The sequence below is a fragment of the Manacus candei genome, unplaced genomic scaffold, assembly GCF_025592945.1.
Source record: "Manacus candei isolate 608988 ecotype Guabito, Panama unplaced genomic scaffold, ASM2559294v1 h1tg000014l, whole genome shotgun sequence".
Lineage (NCBI taxonomy): Eukaryota > Metazoa > Chordata > Aves > Passeriformes > Pipridae > Manacus > Manacus candei.
Window position 1 is genome coordinate 81826068 of NW_026138062.1, and position 14375 is coordinate 81840442.

A 14375-nucleotide genomic window follows, 5' to 3' on the forward strand; every position below is an offset into this window, starting at 1 on the left:
GTGAGGACCCTTTTGAAGCAGCACAGGACCCCCGTGATGAGCAAACACAGACCTGTGATCAGCCTCCTGTAACCTCTCTAGCACAGGAGTCCCTTCCCCAAATGATCCCATGTCACATCCATAAATTCATTGCATCTCCTTTTCTCTCTACACCTCAGGTGGGTGTTCGTGATTCCCTTGGGACCAGCTGTGATGGGGACAATTTCCCCCCCCAAGTTGGGAATGGGGCCACCTTGAGTCACAGGGCAGTGACTTTTCAGGACCATAGCCAGCTGGCACAGCTCACTACTTCTTGCTACACCCAAAGGGGATAAACCCTCCCAAATCAGGGGAACTCCCAAGCTTTCTGGGAGTGGAGAGTGCCACGGAGAGGACTGTGACTCCTTGGGAGGGTCAGCCCGTGCAGGCTGAGGAGCATCACAGGCAAAAATGCTGATGTAAGCAAACCCATCGTGGCATGGGGAGGGAGACTGTGCCCTCTGGACTATTTCTGGCTTGTTTTTCCCAACCGTGGAGCCACTGATCTATGATATTGTCAGTGCTGTGACTAAGGGCTCTGCAGTTGGAGTCACATCGAGCTGGAGTTGGAGAGAGGGATGTGAGTGGCTCTCGGGGGACCGGTAATGGGAGAGAGCCCTTCACCTCCTGTTTACACTTTAATGCCCAGCCAGATCATTCATTATTTATTGCTAATGTATTTATAGAGCATTACCAGCACGCAGGAGCTCTGCAGACAGCTGGGGGAAAGGTGCTCTCTCCTTTGGATATTGTGGGATTAACAGGGCGGTTAAACACAACACGGGCTCTGCTGACCCACTGCCTCTGTACCCTGGAGGGGCCAACTTTCCCCTCCTGGATCTTGTGGCTTTTCCATGAGTGTTTGTTTTTTCCCTTGTGGGCTGGTGTAGCATTTTCTCCATGCATCTGTTGGGCCCTGGACACACAGCAAAGCCTGGTTGTGGGCCCCCGAGGCACCTGCTCCCTCATGCCCACTGATCTGCACCCTTGTGCTGGCCATCACAGTCCAGCACTGTGGGGCTCCACTTCTTTGGGGTGAAGAAAAATCACCCTGATGACTCCAGGTCAGCCAGTGAGGTCCTAATTCACTGCCTTCCCTTGCCTCCTCCTCTCCTTCCCGTTCAGGAACCAGCTCCAGCTTTGACCACGAGAATCAGCCCCACTGGACCTGCCCACCCACAGCTGCATCACATGTCTGTTCTGTTTAAATGCAAATCTTTGATACCATCTTAAAATATGCACCAATTAACTCAGTCCAGTTCCACCTGGATCTCTGGATGCCAATGAATCCATTAGCAGCCCTGTCCAACCTTGCCTTGCAGACTTCCAGGGATGAGGCAGATATCAGTTATCACCTGGGAGGGTGAAGGAACCCAAGCAGTCTTGGAAGCAGAGGGACACAACCCTGCAATGCTCAGGGGTGCTGCAGGATGTCCGGCTTGTGGGGCAGGTCAGGGAATGGGGACCAGGGCTAGGAGGGGAGCAGGACAGCCGTAGATCCTTCCCGGGCTGGAGAGGGGCTGACACAACCCCAAATCCTGCCTGAGAGGGAGGTGGACTGAGACAATCCCCCAAAATCCCCCTGGGACAGAAGTGGACTGATACAACCCCAAATCCTCCCTGGGATGGAGCAGGACTCAGACAACCCCCCGAATCCCGCCTAGGCTGGAGGGGGACTGATGCAATCTCCCAAATCCTCCCTGGGACGGAAGGGGACTGAGGCAATCCCCCAAATCCTCGCTGGAATAGAAAGACACCGTGACAGCGCCCATCTCCTCCCCAGGGCTGGGTGGGGACACACCGCACCATCCTCCCAGCTCCCACCTTGCTGGGTGCCGGACAGCTCCCAAATCCTTCCCGGGCTTCATGGGGACCGAGACAGCTCCTAAATCCTCCTCGGGCTTGATGGGGGCCGCGACATCCCCTAACCCCTCCCCGGGCTGGAAGAGGACAGAGCCAGCCCCCTCCCCCGGCAGCGGCGGGGTCTAGGCGGGGACCGGTGCCGAGCCGAGCTTAGCCGAGCCCGGCTCAGCTCCCCCCGACGGCCGCTGCCCGCGGCGCTCCGCCGCCCAGCCCGCAGCGCCGGGCAGCCCCAACCCGTCCCCTGCCTCCTTCTCCTCCTCCTCCTTCTCCTCCTCCTCCCCCTCCACCCCCCCAGCCCGATTTGGGCAGCGGCGCGCCCAGCGCTGCCGGCAGAGCCGCCGTGTGCGGGCGCCGCGCCGGAGGCAGCTCAGCCCCGGAGGGGGGGCTGCGGCGAGGCAGGAGCGACCCCCGCACGCCCCTCCGTCCCCCCGCACCCCCTCCCCCATCGCGCCCCGGCCCCCCCGCCCTGCCCTGCATGCCCGCGCAGGCAGCATGGCCCGCAGGCAGGCGCGGGCAGCGGGCGGCGGGCGCTGGCTGCCCTGGCTGGGGCTCGCCCTGCTGCCGCTGGCCGTGCCCCCCGCCGCCGCCCCCGGGGGCTGCCCCTCCGCCTGCTACTGCGTGGCCACCCCGGAGCTGGTCACATGCCGCTACGAGCGGCTGGAGGAGCCCCCGAGGGAGCTGCCGGCCGCCGTCCACAACCTCAGCATCGCCGGCAGCAACCTGAGCATCCTGCCCCGCGCCGCCTTCGCCGCCCGCCCGCTGCGCGACCTCCGCCTGCTCCGCCTGCGCCACGACAACATCCACACCATCGAGGACATGGCCCTGCAGGGCCTGCCCGCCCTGCGCACCCTCGACCTGAGCCACAACCCGCTGCTCTCGGTGGCCGCGGGGGCCTTCGCCGGGGTCCCGCTGCTGCGCACGCTGCAGCTCAACCAGGCTCTGCTGGCGGCCCCGCTCGAGGAGCAGCTCGCCCTGGCCATGCAAAACCTCACCCTGCGGCGCCTGGAGCTGGCGGGCAACGCTCTGCAGGCACTGCCGGCCTCCCTTCTTCCCCCCGGGCTGGAGGAGCTGGACCTGCGGAACAACTCCTTGCAGCGGCTGGCGGCCGCCGAGCTCCGCAGCCTGGAGGCGCCGGAGCTGCGGGGGCTGCGGCTCAACCTGGGGGCCAACCCGCTGAGCTGCGACTGTGCCCTGCGGCCCTTCCTGGCCTGGCTGCGCTCCGCGGGCTCCCGGGTGCTCGACGCGCGCAGCCTGCGCTGCGCGGGCCCCCCTGCCCGGCGCGGGGCCGTGCTGCTCCGCCTGCGGCCCGAGGAGCTCGTGTGCGCGGCCAGCGAGGGCGGCGAGCCCGGCCAGCTGGAGACGGCCTCCTACGTCTTCTTCGGCATCGTCCTGGCGCTCATCGGCATCGTCTTCCTCATGGTGCTCTACCTGAACCGCCGCGGCATCAAGCGCTGGCTCCACAACCTGCGCGAGGCTTGTCGCGACCAGATGGAGGGGTACCACTACCGCTACGAGCAGGACGCCGACCCCCGCTGTGCCAGCGCCGTGGGCACCCCCGGCCTCTGACGGCGCCCTCGGCATGACCCGCCGTGCCCCTCGACGCCTCTCCGCTCCCAACATCCACACCTCGCACCAGCCCCGTCCATCCCCTTGCCATGGCACCGCCGAAAATTAGTCTCCGAGGACGAGCCGGGAGCGGGTGCTGGGGGGCAGCAGAGCGGGGTGATCCTGGAGGGCTCTCCCTGCCCGTGCCCTCGCCTTAGCGCTGAATCCCACAGGGGACCAGGCTGGATCCATCCCCCCTTCCCGGTGCCCGCGGGCAGGGGAAGCACACCGGGATGGGCCCCGCGGGGTGCTGGCAGGCAAGGCCTCGGTGCTCCCCGGAGGATTAGGAGCCTCTTCCCACACCTGCTCTCCAGCGGCGGGTTTTCCTCGGCGGCCCGCGGGATTCCAGGCTGCCGGCGGGAATCGGCACCGCGCGCGCGTGAGTGTTTGCTTGGCGCATCCAGGCGATACCCGAAACTGTCCTCCTGGATGTTCCTGGAGCCTGGACTTGACTTTGACCATGTACAGCTCTCTTTCCTATTAGATTTCTATCTGACAGATGCAAAGTTCAACTCGATTTCTTTTTTTTTTTCTTTCGCTCCAAAGAGGGAAACACACCGTCCAGCCGCCCCCCGCCCCCGAGAAGCGACGTGCTTCGCCGAGCCCCTTTATCCATTTAGTTTTGTTCCATGACATTTCCAGCTCGTTCCAGGCACAAAACGATGCAGCTGCGTAGGAAACGCCTCCGTTTGCTGCGTGCATGTTCCCCGGGGCGCTTTTCTGACTCTGAAATCTATCGTAGACTCGGCTGTCTCGGCACTTTGTTATTTAAAACGAGCGAAGCAGAAGCTCCCGTCCTAATTCCCCCGCCCGTGTTTGCTTTAGTGCCTGTTACTATATCCTAGAGCAAATATATTGAAAGCTGCACCCACTCCATGGTCTATTTTCTCTAGAGCTCCTTGCAATGATTTCTAAATATCCCCGAAGTTAGTGTGGCTGGTTTGCCAGAGGAAGGCAGCTCTGGGCTTCTCCGTGGTTTCTCTGGTGCTTAGAAACTTCTTTTCCTGGGCTGGTTTGGTGGCTAGGGATTGCAGAGAGGTTCTGTGGGGCTTGTGCACAGGTCTCAGGCTCTGCCTGTCTTAATCCTTCCCTGGGGCTCAGGAAAATTGTCCAGGAAATAGTTTTCTAAAGCAGTTTTTCTCTCCCGGGTGGTTTGGCACCTAATCCATGAGACACTGGAGTGCTGAGCATCTACAGATGCAGGGCTGCAATTCCCGGTGCTTCCCGAAAGGAAGCTTTTGCAATGTGGCATCTTAAAATGCTGAATTCCAGTGCTGGGATGAAAACTGGAGTGTTGCATTTTGATCCATCTGTGTTTGCCTTTCTTCATGGGGGGGGGGTGGGTGATACAGCTGCTCCTGATCCTCAGGAGCAGCTGGTATTCGGTGTGCTGGGTTAGTAAGGGAGAGGTTTCTGGGAGTTGTGTTCCCTAAGATTATGTGTGGACTCAGCTGCTGGGTGGAAAGCTCTGCTGGAGGAAAATACAGTTATTTCCTACCCCCCAGGAGGATGTTTCTGGTGCAAGAGCCTTTGCATTTTGTCCCTTTTCTTCTTCCCTTTTTGCAGTTTTCCCCACCTGAACTTCCTCCCCTTGAAATCCCAGTATCAATGTGGTCAAGCTGGGAAAGGGGAGCTGGAATAGAGCCTGGATTCTGGTAGGGATATAGCACTGGGCACCAAAATAATTTTCCTGAGTGTTTTGGACTAGTCCTGCTGAGCAGTGAGCCGGTTCCTGATGAACCCTGAGAGCACCCTGGCTCAGATCATCTGAGAAACTTGTTACATTTTGGGGATCTTTTCCCGAGGTAGGAGCTTGTGGGCTCTGGTCCCACTTTGCCACCTCATGCAATGAGGGAGGGGGAAGAAATCTTAGCCTACCCCTCACCTTCATCCACTTCCCTGCTTCCTCTCTTCACTTCCCACCCCTGTGCAGCCAAAATGCAGCTCCTGAGAGAAGAAAGGGCTGTGGGGTGGACTTGCACATGTGGCAGAGCAGGGCCCAGGCTGTGACTCCACAGGCACAGCAGGTCAGGGGGATGGAGGTGGGAAACCCTGGTGAGATTTAACATCTTGCAAGGAGAAGTCTGGAGAGCACTGCAGGCAGAGGGGCGGTTGTTGGATCAAGGAACACCAGAGCCTGGGATAGATAACAGGAAAGAAATCACCTCCAGGATAGAGGAAAAGTGGCCAAACACATCCTGGCCTCAAAGTCCCTTGACTAACAGGGTGGGCTGGTGTGTGTAGCTGGTTGCTCCAGCTTTTCATGAGGCTGAAGGGAGGGATGTGGTGGCTTTCAGGCCCCAGGGATGAGAGTTTTTCTCCTTTTGGCACTGAGCAGCAGGAGGTTGGGAACATCCTGAGTGCAGCGAGACCCTGTGTGTGTGCACTGACCCCCTCCAGGGAGGCAGAGCCCTGGGGTGTGGGTGGGTAACCAGCTGTAGGAGCATAATTCCTGTGGCTTGTTAACATCAACATTACTCTGTGCAGCACATACCCCACGCATGACAAACCAGCAGGATTAGGGAACCTCGGGATTAGCGAATTGTCACTGAGCTGAGACTCAAAATGTGCTTTTTGGGTTCCCAGAGACAGCCCTGTGTTTGGAGAAGCCCATCTGTTCGCAGGCAGTCCCTTTCCATGAAGGGGAATGTGGACCTCCCAGTGTCCCAAGCCCATGGCTGCTGCTCGAGGGGAAAGTTACCCCAACAGCTCCTGAAACCAGATGAATTTCAGGATATGAACAGCATCTGTGATAGGAATCAAGCAAAGGATGCTCAGAGCCCCCTGCAGTGGCTCATCACCAAAAAAGAGGAGGGGAAAAAAAAGCCCAAAAATGCCTATTTATATGCCCTCCAAATGAGATGCCACCAGCACTTTGCAGCCCAGAGTGGGCTTTCAGATCTGCTTTTCCTTCCTTATTTTCCAAAGAGCTCGGAGGTTCTCCTGGGCTGATCCAGCCAAGAGGCAGGCAAGGAGGTGGATGTGGATGGAGCCAGAGCTGTGCCAGGATCCCCTCCCTGCCCTGCCTGCACTCACCTGCCCCCACACACATCCTTGGGGGGTTCAGGTGCTCCGAGTATCCCAGGTGTGTTCCAACTTGCTCCATGGTGCCAGAGCTGTAGGAAAGAGGCTGAGGGTGGTCTCCTTTAGTGCAGAAGAGGCCAAAAGTCTCAGTATGGATTGCAGCTGGATTTATCCAGGGGAAATAACTGAGCTGGAGTACCATCCTTGTCCCCACTGAGTGTGGGGTTGTGATGCTCCTACCCAGGGGCAGGGAAGGAAATCAACCACCAGCTGCCCCCTCCTGATAAAAATACACAGAATTAATAATAATTAATTCTCCCTGGGCAGCTTCACCCCCGAGAACCTTCACACCAGGCTCCCTCACCCTCACCTTTCTCCTCTGTTATCAGGGATTAACGCAAACCTACAGAGGGAGGAAAAATACCCCTCTGCTTTTCACTTTTTCCTTTAGAAAGAGCAAGGGGGAGGTGTTACCCTCATGCCTTGGGGAAACTGAGGCATGAACAAAGCAGGAGTGAGTTCCTGAGAGCAGAGAAGGCTTTGGGCAGGGGAAAAAAACCGACAGAAATGGATTTCAGACCTCAGCAGGACTCAAAACTCAGGGCAGCTGTGGGATCTCCAAGCCCAGGACAATCCCTGTTTGTCCTTCTTCCAGCTCAGAGGTGGCTCCTGCACCCTGTTAAAGAAATTGGGATTATTGAGGATCCCCCCTATTACCTGTGGATGCTTCTAATTAGCCAGGTTGGGATAATTCTGGGGGATGGAAGGTCCTTGCTGAGCACTGGCCTGCCCCTGGCAGCAAGGAGGGGGTGGAGGTGACAACACCAGGGATCTGAGGGCTTTTCCTGAGGGAGAGGGGCTGGGGGCACTCAGCTGGGCCAGGGAAGCAGGTCAAAGCCCCCAGCAGCAGCAGAGCTGTGTGTTTTCCCAAGCCTGACTCCGGGCAGCCCCAGAGGGAGCTGGCACAGCACTGCCCGGGCAGATGGGCAAGGACGTGTTCCCACTAATCTGCCCCAATCTGGATTATTTTTCCAAATAAACTTGCTTTCCCAGCTGTCTTATACAAGATTTTGGCACACTGGGGACAGGTGGGGTTCTGGGGATGGGGGAGAAGCTGTGGGGGTGGGGGTGATGGAGGGGTGTCCCTGTGCCCTCGTCTGCGTGGAGAGGGGGGACCAGAACATCTCTGAGGTGGTTTTGGCAGCACGTCACCCAGTTCCTGAGGCTGGGATCATCCCGTGGTGCCTTCTGAGGGCAGGGTCTTCACTGAAGTTTTCTCCTATGAAAATCCACTGAAAAATAATTGATGCTGAGGGGCTGGTGTCACCCCACCCCATCTCCCATCCAAAGCAGAGCTGGGATCTTCTGCAGCTCCCATTGGGATAAAACAGCACAGAAAATCCCTCTGGTGCTGCATGCCCAGGATGATCCACATCAGCCAGTTTCTGGGTTTGGGGATCTCTCAGGGAGCCAGGGGGAGCAGGATCAACCCAGGGCACATCAGTGTTGGTCCCTGCTCCTGTGTAAGGACACAGCAGTCCTGTGGAGCTGCTCCATCCTCCCAGCATGTTTCCCAGCCCCTCAGCAGCCTGACATTTACAAATCCCTATTTTTAGATGATCTTCATCCCTTTTAATTGTTCAGGTGGCTCAGAGATGCTGCTCTGCACAGACAGGACAGATCCCTGAGCCCCTGTTTTTCTCTTCCTCTGTGCCTCAGTCTCCTTTTGGAAAACAGTGGAGTTGACTACCATTGACTCCAGGGACCATGTTTTGGGGGATGTTGGTCCCATTCCAACCCCAAACCCTCTGATGGGACTTCAGGAGCTCCATACACACAGAAACCATTCCTTAACTTCCCCAAATAACATCACAAGAGGAGGCAACCAACCCTCATCCCTTCTTGCTGCCCTGACACCACCAGCAGCCCAGCACCCACGGCACTATCCTCATTCTCCCATGGCAAGGTGGAGCCAACCAGGACCTATCCACGAGCCCCCAGGGAGCTGAGCCCGAGGGACAGCCCACACAGGCTGGGCTTGGCACATTAATTATTATTAATTAATTTAGTTACTAAATTAACATGTAAATTGACAAGACCTAAATGTGAAGCCAGGCACCACTGCCTGCCAGCACTCCAGAGCTTCCAGCAGCCCCAGCGCTCCCAGGCTGATGTCCCCAGGTCCTGGTACTGTGCCAGCAACACAGAAAGACCCCAGAACCTTCAGGTCCCCAAACTGCTCACACAGGCCCTGAGGAGGCTGCACCAGCCCAGTCATGCTGTTCCTGGGAGAAGTGTCCGCGTTCAGCAGGGAAGCAGCAGGACCTGGTGCCAGGGTCCTCCTCTCTGTGCTGAAGCCCATCCCACTGCTCTGCACCCCAATGCCAAAGCCCAGGGTGCCTCCACACGCTCAGGGGGTGCAGCTGGCCAGTGGCAGCACCCCCAGGGCTGTGTCCCTCTGCCTGGGCTGCTGGTGACATCCAGTGCTGGCTCCTGCAACTACAGCCCGGTGGAGCCTCAGCCACGTCCGCTGTCCCCCACTCCCTGCCCTGCTCTGTCCATGTGTCCTGCTGCTCTCCTCACCCCCAGCCCAAACAAACCTGTCCATCTCCATGTCCCTCCCCTGTCTTCTGACATCACAACCCCTCAGAAGGGGTAGGGTAAAGTCTCTCCCTAGAGACCTGCCCAGCTGTTGAGCTGCCCAGCACAGGACAATGGGTGGTAATTTGGAGTAGTTCTGGGGAGCTGGGAGGAGAAGGGCTCCAAGAAGAGCCTTACAAAGGAGATAAAACCACCACTGATATGCAGGATGAAGCCTGTGGCCATCACTGAAGGGATGCAAGAACCTTCCTGGATGTGCTGCTGTGCCCTCAGGAACCACCTTCCATGAACCTCCACGGTGTTTTAAACTTTAAATACTAAAGCCAAGCTGGAGAGAGCTTCTAGCACCTTCCAGTGCCCTAAAGGGGCTCCAAGCAAGCTGGAGAGGGACTTTGGACAATGGCCTGGAGTGCCAGGACAAGGGGGAATGGCTTCCCACTGCCATAGGGCAGGGTTAGAGGGGACACTGGGGAGGAATTCTTCCCTGGGAGGGTGGGGAAGCCCTGGCACAGGTTGCCCAGAGAAGCTGTGGCTGCCCCATCCCTGGAAGTGTCCAAGGCCAGGCTGGAGCAACCTGGGCTTGTGGAAGAAGCCCATGGCAGGGGATGGAACTGGACAGGTCCCTCTCCAATTGCCCAGTTCCCTGGTGGGACAGGATGTGGAACTAAAATCCCTTTGGGGCCAGTCCCACCCTTGGATGGACCTGCTCTCCCCTGCAGTGCCCACCCCAGCTCACCTGCAGGACAGGCTGCTCCTTTCCCCTCAGACAGACCCTCTTCCCTCCCTTTGCCAGCTCCCTTCCAAGCTGCTGCTTTTTCCTGAAGCAACTTCACCCCAAAATTCTTTAGATATCCAAGTGCCACATGGATATTCCCCCAGCTCAGCTTTTGGGGCAACAGCGTTTGGCTAAAGAAGATGGAAGAAATCAGAAGGATTGCAACTACAAAGGGAACATTTTATTATTTTTAACACTTCATTCAGCTAAATCCACATAGCAATACACAGAAACTCTTCAGAAAAGTGCAAATTCTCACTCTATTTTGTAATATGCCCAAGTTTTACAGAACAGACACTGGGTAAACGGGAGCACAGATCCAGAACTCCCCAAGATTCCAGGCAAGGGAAACAATGCAACTTCAGATACTTCAATCACCTTGAACAGAGCTACTCTTGAGCAGGGGGCTGGCAAATGTTCTGGGGATCAAGCTGGGCTGGAACCACCCAGGTGTCACCATGCAGAGAGTCCCCTCTCCGTCAGGGAGACAAGAGGACAAAAAGTGGGGGAAAAGACAAAATAAAGTAGTAACAATATGAGTTTTAAAATTAAAGGGAACATCCAAGTGCTTCCTAAAGCAGCAGACACATTCCACCTGCCTCACTCCACCTTGTGGCTTCTCCATCAATGCTCCCAGAATTTCACAAACACGCTGTCTTTAACAAAACAGGAGCTGAAATTCGTAATCCTTCAGGAGCCTGGCAGAGAGGGCACACAAAGTGCTACCTGAGCACAGATAAACCAGGGAATAACACCAGGAATGTCAACATGCAGGTAACCACCAACCTGGAACAGCAACAGCTTTGGATCAGTGAGGGCAGGGAAGGGAGCCCCGGGCAGAGTGTGGGCAACTCCCCTCGACCTCAGCCACAGAGGGTTTCACATCTTCACCTACCCTGTGGACAACACAAGTGCATGTCCCCTCCTTAGAAGAAAGAGCTGAGGGAAATTAGTAGTTCCTCAGGCAACATCCCAGTTCTCCCACAGCCCAAGGGAATCCCAGCTCCTCTGAGTCACATCCTGCTGGGAATGCAAGGGAAGCAGACCTGGCTCAGCACCCCAACACCAAGTGGGGGCTACTCTGCTCCTTTGGGCCACAGCCAGCCTGGTGCTGGAGGTTTCCAGCCCACCTTTCCCTGTTAAACACATTCCCTCCTTCTCTCTCATGCCAGAGCTTATGATTCCCTCTTGCCTTGACAGGAATCATCCTTTAGAGATGCAGGAGAGACATGGGCAGCCCTTGAAACTATTTAAGCCACGCACTGGACGGTGTTTCACAACTAGAATAAGAAATCCAGCTACAAGCTGTGTCTCACTGACACTGAGCCTTGCCTGGCAAGTCTCCCAAACTTGGAAAGCTCCTGTCCCAGACCCAGGGAAACAAAGCTTTGCCACAGAGATTAAACCTGTCACATCAGAAGGGAAAAGGCAAAACCAAGCCCTCTGGGTTTTATCAAACACTAAACCCAACTCACTGGCCCTGTGATTGCAGTTTAAGTCAATGTCCAACCTTTATAAAGGTGTATTTTACCTGGAAGCACCTCATGAACAACACCCAGGGTGTCCTTTGATCTGTGACCTGCTCCCTACTCAAGTCAGAAAAGCCTTTGTTCTTATCTGAGAAGCAGGAAAAAAAAAAAAAAACACAACAGCTGAACAACTGAAAGAAGGTTGTGCAGGAGCCAGATAAACTCTAACAAGATGCATAACAAAGTTACAGGGCAGAGAAACAAGAGAATTCCAGTCCTTCACAGTAACAGAGGTAAAGGATGCGAGATCAGAAGGAAATAAAGGAGTTCCACAAATGGAACAGTATAAATGTATCCAACAGTTCCAATACAGTAGGAGAACAACAGTAGCAGCAGTTTCAAAAGAGCAAATAGTTATTCTACCCTTAAAGTACATTCAATACATTGTGCCTGTTGCTGTCATCCCAAAAGCATCACTAACAGCTACAACACACTGCCAAACCCATCCATGGGAAGAATCCCAGATACAAAACACCCACATCTGGGCTTTTTCATTTAATTAAAGATATTCAGACTATGAACAGTTATACCAACTTCTAACAGTGCTTATTCAAAAACCCAGATTGTCTTCATTTATAACACTTAGCTACTGATGCAAAGCAGATCTCTGGGAAATGGCAGATTCCTGCTCTTTGTAGGAGCACAAACATCACTCACAAGACAGAACTGCTACAATAACACAGCACACACACACACACTATGCTTTTTACAGCCTTTGTTCAAAGTTATGTCCCAAGTCACTTGTTCTCTTCTGTACCACCAGGAGAACAAAATCCTCAATGCTTCAGGGTTTAAGCTGCTGCCAAAGGCAGGAATGGCAAAGAGTTCCTGCAAATTTGGTGCAGACCTGCACCTTTTTTGGGAAAAACTGAAGGCAAAGCAGCATCAGAAGTGCCTTCACACCTTCCAGACCTACCCAGAACTATACAACAACATAAGCATACTCTGATTTACCTGTTTTCCCCCCACATCAATCAAATGTACAATTAAAAGAACAAAAAAAAAAGGCAGTTTTTTGGCATTAGATACATTTCACTCAATGGCAGAACAATTTGGAGATACTTTCTCTTAAAATAAAAAATAAATAAATAGTGACAGGTCAGAATTTGTGCAACACAGACCTTCTGTGGCACATGTACATTCATATACATCAAAATACTTCTCCATGGATATAGTGCAGGAAAAACCCAAACCAAGGGGCTCTTTAAAGCCATGGAGAGGCAGCACACACAAACCCACCCTGTGCCATCCAGCTGGAAGGGTAAAATCAGATGGAGGACAAACCTGGAGAGTTAGCAATAGTGGCAAACAACAGCTTGAACTCAAGTGCATCTTGGGTTCTTCTCACATCACCTTCAACACAACAATTCAGTGCTGGGTTTTATCTACTTTTTATTTACTTCCTGTCAGTGGTAACAGGGAGATGCCCAGAACCAGCTCTCCTGTGCCAAAGTGTGGCTTTGATCTTCTGAAGTACCACATCTCTGCAGGAGAACCTGTGCATTGGCTTATTTTTTTTGGAAATGTGATTAGCTGTATCACTTTCTACTCAGAAAACAGATAATGAGAAGTCGTTAAATATTTGCCCTAAGAGAGAAAGAATAGCAGTATTTACAGAGTGCTACTCAAACAGAAATTAGCTGACAAGACATGAAAAAAAAAAAAATCATGACTTAGTAACTCTGTCAGTGTCTCACCTCCACTTTTTTTTTTTTAAACACAAACAATATAAATTCAGGTCAGAAAAAACCAAAAAGTCACTGACTGAGTACAGAAAAACTTAATGAACACAGAAAAACCAAAAAACCTTAAGACCCTTGAGGGAGGTGGGACAAAAAAGAGCTACAAAGCCTGTGATAGTCAGAATAGGCAATTTAACTAATGACCAATTCCTGCTCCTTTGGAAGCCTTGGAAAGGCACTACACAACTCCAACCCCAAGGCAGAACTGCAGGTGTTGCCACTATTGTTTCACTGCCAAGATTTTTAAGACAGACACAGAAAATGCACCAAGAACACCTTCACCAACAGAAGAATTAATTAAGCAGCTGAAAAATGTCAACAATTGGCCTAAACAAGAAATGCTGAGCTCTACGTCCATGTTTTTGGAAGCGCAGACCTGTTCTGAGGGTCACACAGAGCTGAGAGGAAGCAGCAGGATTTGTGTCAGTCTGGAGTGATCATTTCTACCTGACTTTCAAAGCTTTTCACACAAAGAAAAATGTATTTTAAGTACCTGGAGTGAATTTAAGACAAGATCCAGTGGCTAAGATCATCTGCCTTAAACACATCAGGGCAGTTCATTTGCACTGGTGTGGGTTAATTAACCTTTTGGTCAAAAGGATGGACAATGATAGCAATTAATTCCACTGCTTTCTCCAATTTCCTCCCCCTTTTTCTAGCCCAGACTTTGGTGAAAAGCCTGACAAAAGAATGCTGCTTCTTTACAGAGCAGAAATGCAGCTGTTTAACACACAGAGACACACAGACATTTGAACTGCTCCTGTTCTTGGGCCCTTTGTTCCACGTGGAGGCTCCTGGGGACAGCGGGACAGGCCTACGCCGAGCGCCAGGTCAGCCCGTTCTTGTCAGGCTCCAGGAAGTTCTCAATCAGAGCCTCGATCAGCTTCTCAAGTTCTTCTTCCAGCACACTCCTGTCACTGGAAAAAGGAACAACAAGGCCATGTCAGAGCTTTGGGGGACGCCAGGGAGCTATTTAAAATAAGTAAATAAACAGCAAGACCTGAAGGGGGTGGATTTAATCTGCTGTGTTTCCTATCAGCATAAACGTGTAGAGACTCCAACCTGCTCCTTTTTGAGAGGGATTATCATGGAATCAGACTGATTTGGATTGGACAGGACATTTAAAGATGGTGCTCAGAGCCCTCTAGTGGTCCTTATTTTTCTCTTTAATTAGTTTTAATGAATACAGCAATAATAAGGTGGTGAGGCCCTGGCACA

The 14375-nt window shown here is 53.8% G+C and overlaps 2 protein-coding genes across 3 annotated transcripts in view; one reads left to right on the forward strand and one right to left on the reverse strand.

Annotated features, from left to right (window-relative positions):
- The first annotated feature begins 2373 nt into the window (after positions 1 to 2373).
- TPBGL (trophoblast glycoprotein like) lies at positions 2374 to 4632 on the forward strand. Its single transcript, XM_051779539.1, has one exon. It carries the CDS (start codon positions 2374 to 2376, stop codon positions 3445 to 3447), a length of 1074 nt encoding a protein of 357 aa, XP_051635499.1. The 3' UTR covers positions 3448 to 4632.
- A 5413-nt stretch (positions 4633 to 10045) lies between these two features.
- Positions 10046 to 14375, reverse strand: part of PGM2L1 (phosphoglucomutase 2 like 1) — a 29944-nt gene continuing 25614 nt past the window's right edge. For both annotated transcript variants that reach the window (XM_051779516.1, XM_051779517.1), the window contains exon 14: positions 10046 to 14074. In XM_051779516.1, the coding sequence (XP_051635476.1) occupies positions 13972 to 14074 (103 nt within the window). In that variant the 3' untranslated portion in view covers positions 10046 to 13971. The remainder of the gene's footprint in view (positions 14075 to 14375) is intronic.

Coding starts and splice junctions, on each gene's coding strand:
- TPBGL (XM_051779539.1), top strand. CDS start 2,374: ATGGCCCGCAGGCAGGCGCGGGCAGCGGGCGGCGGGCGCTGGCTGCCC.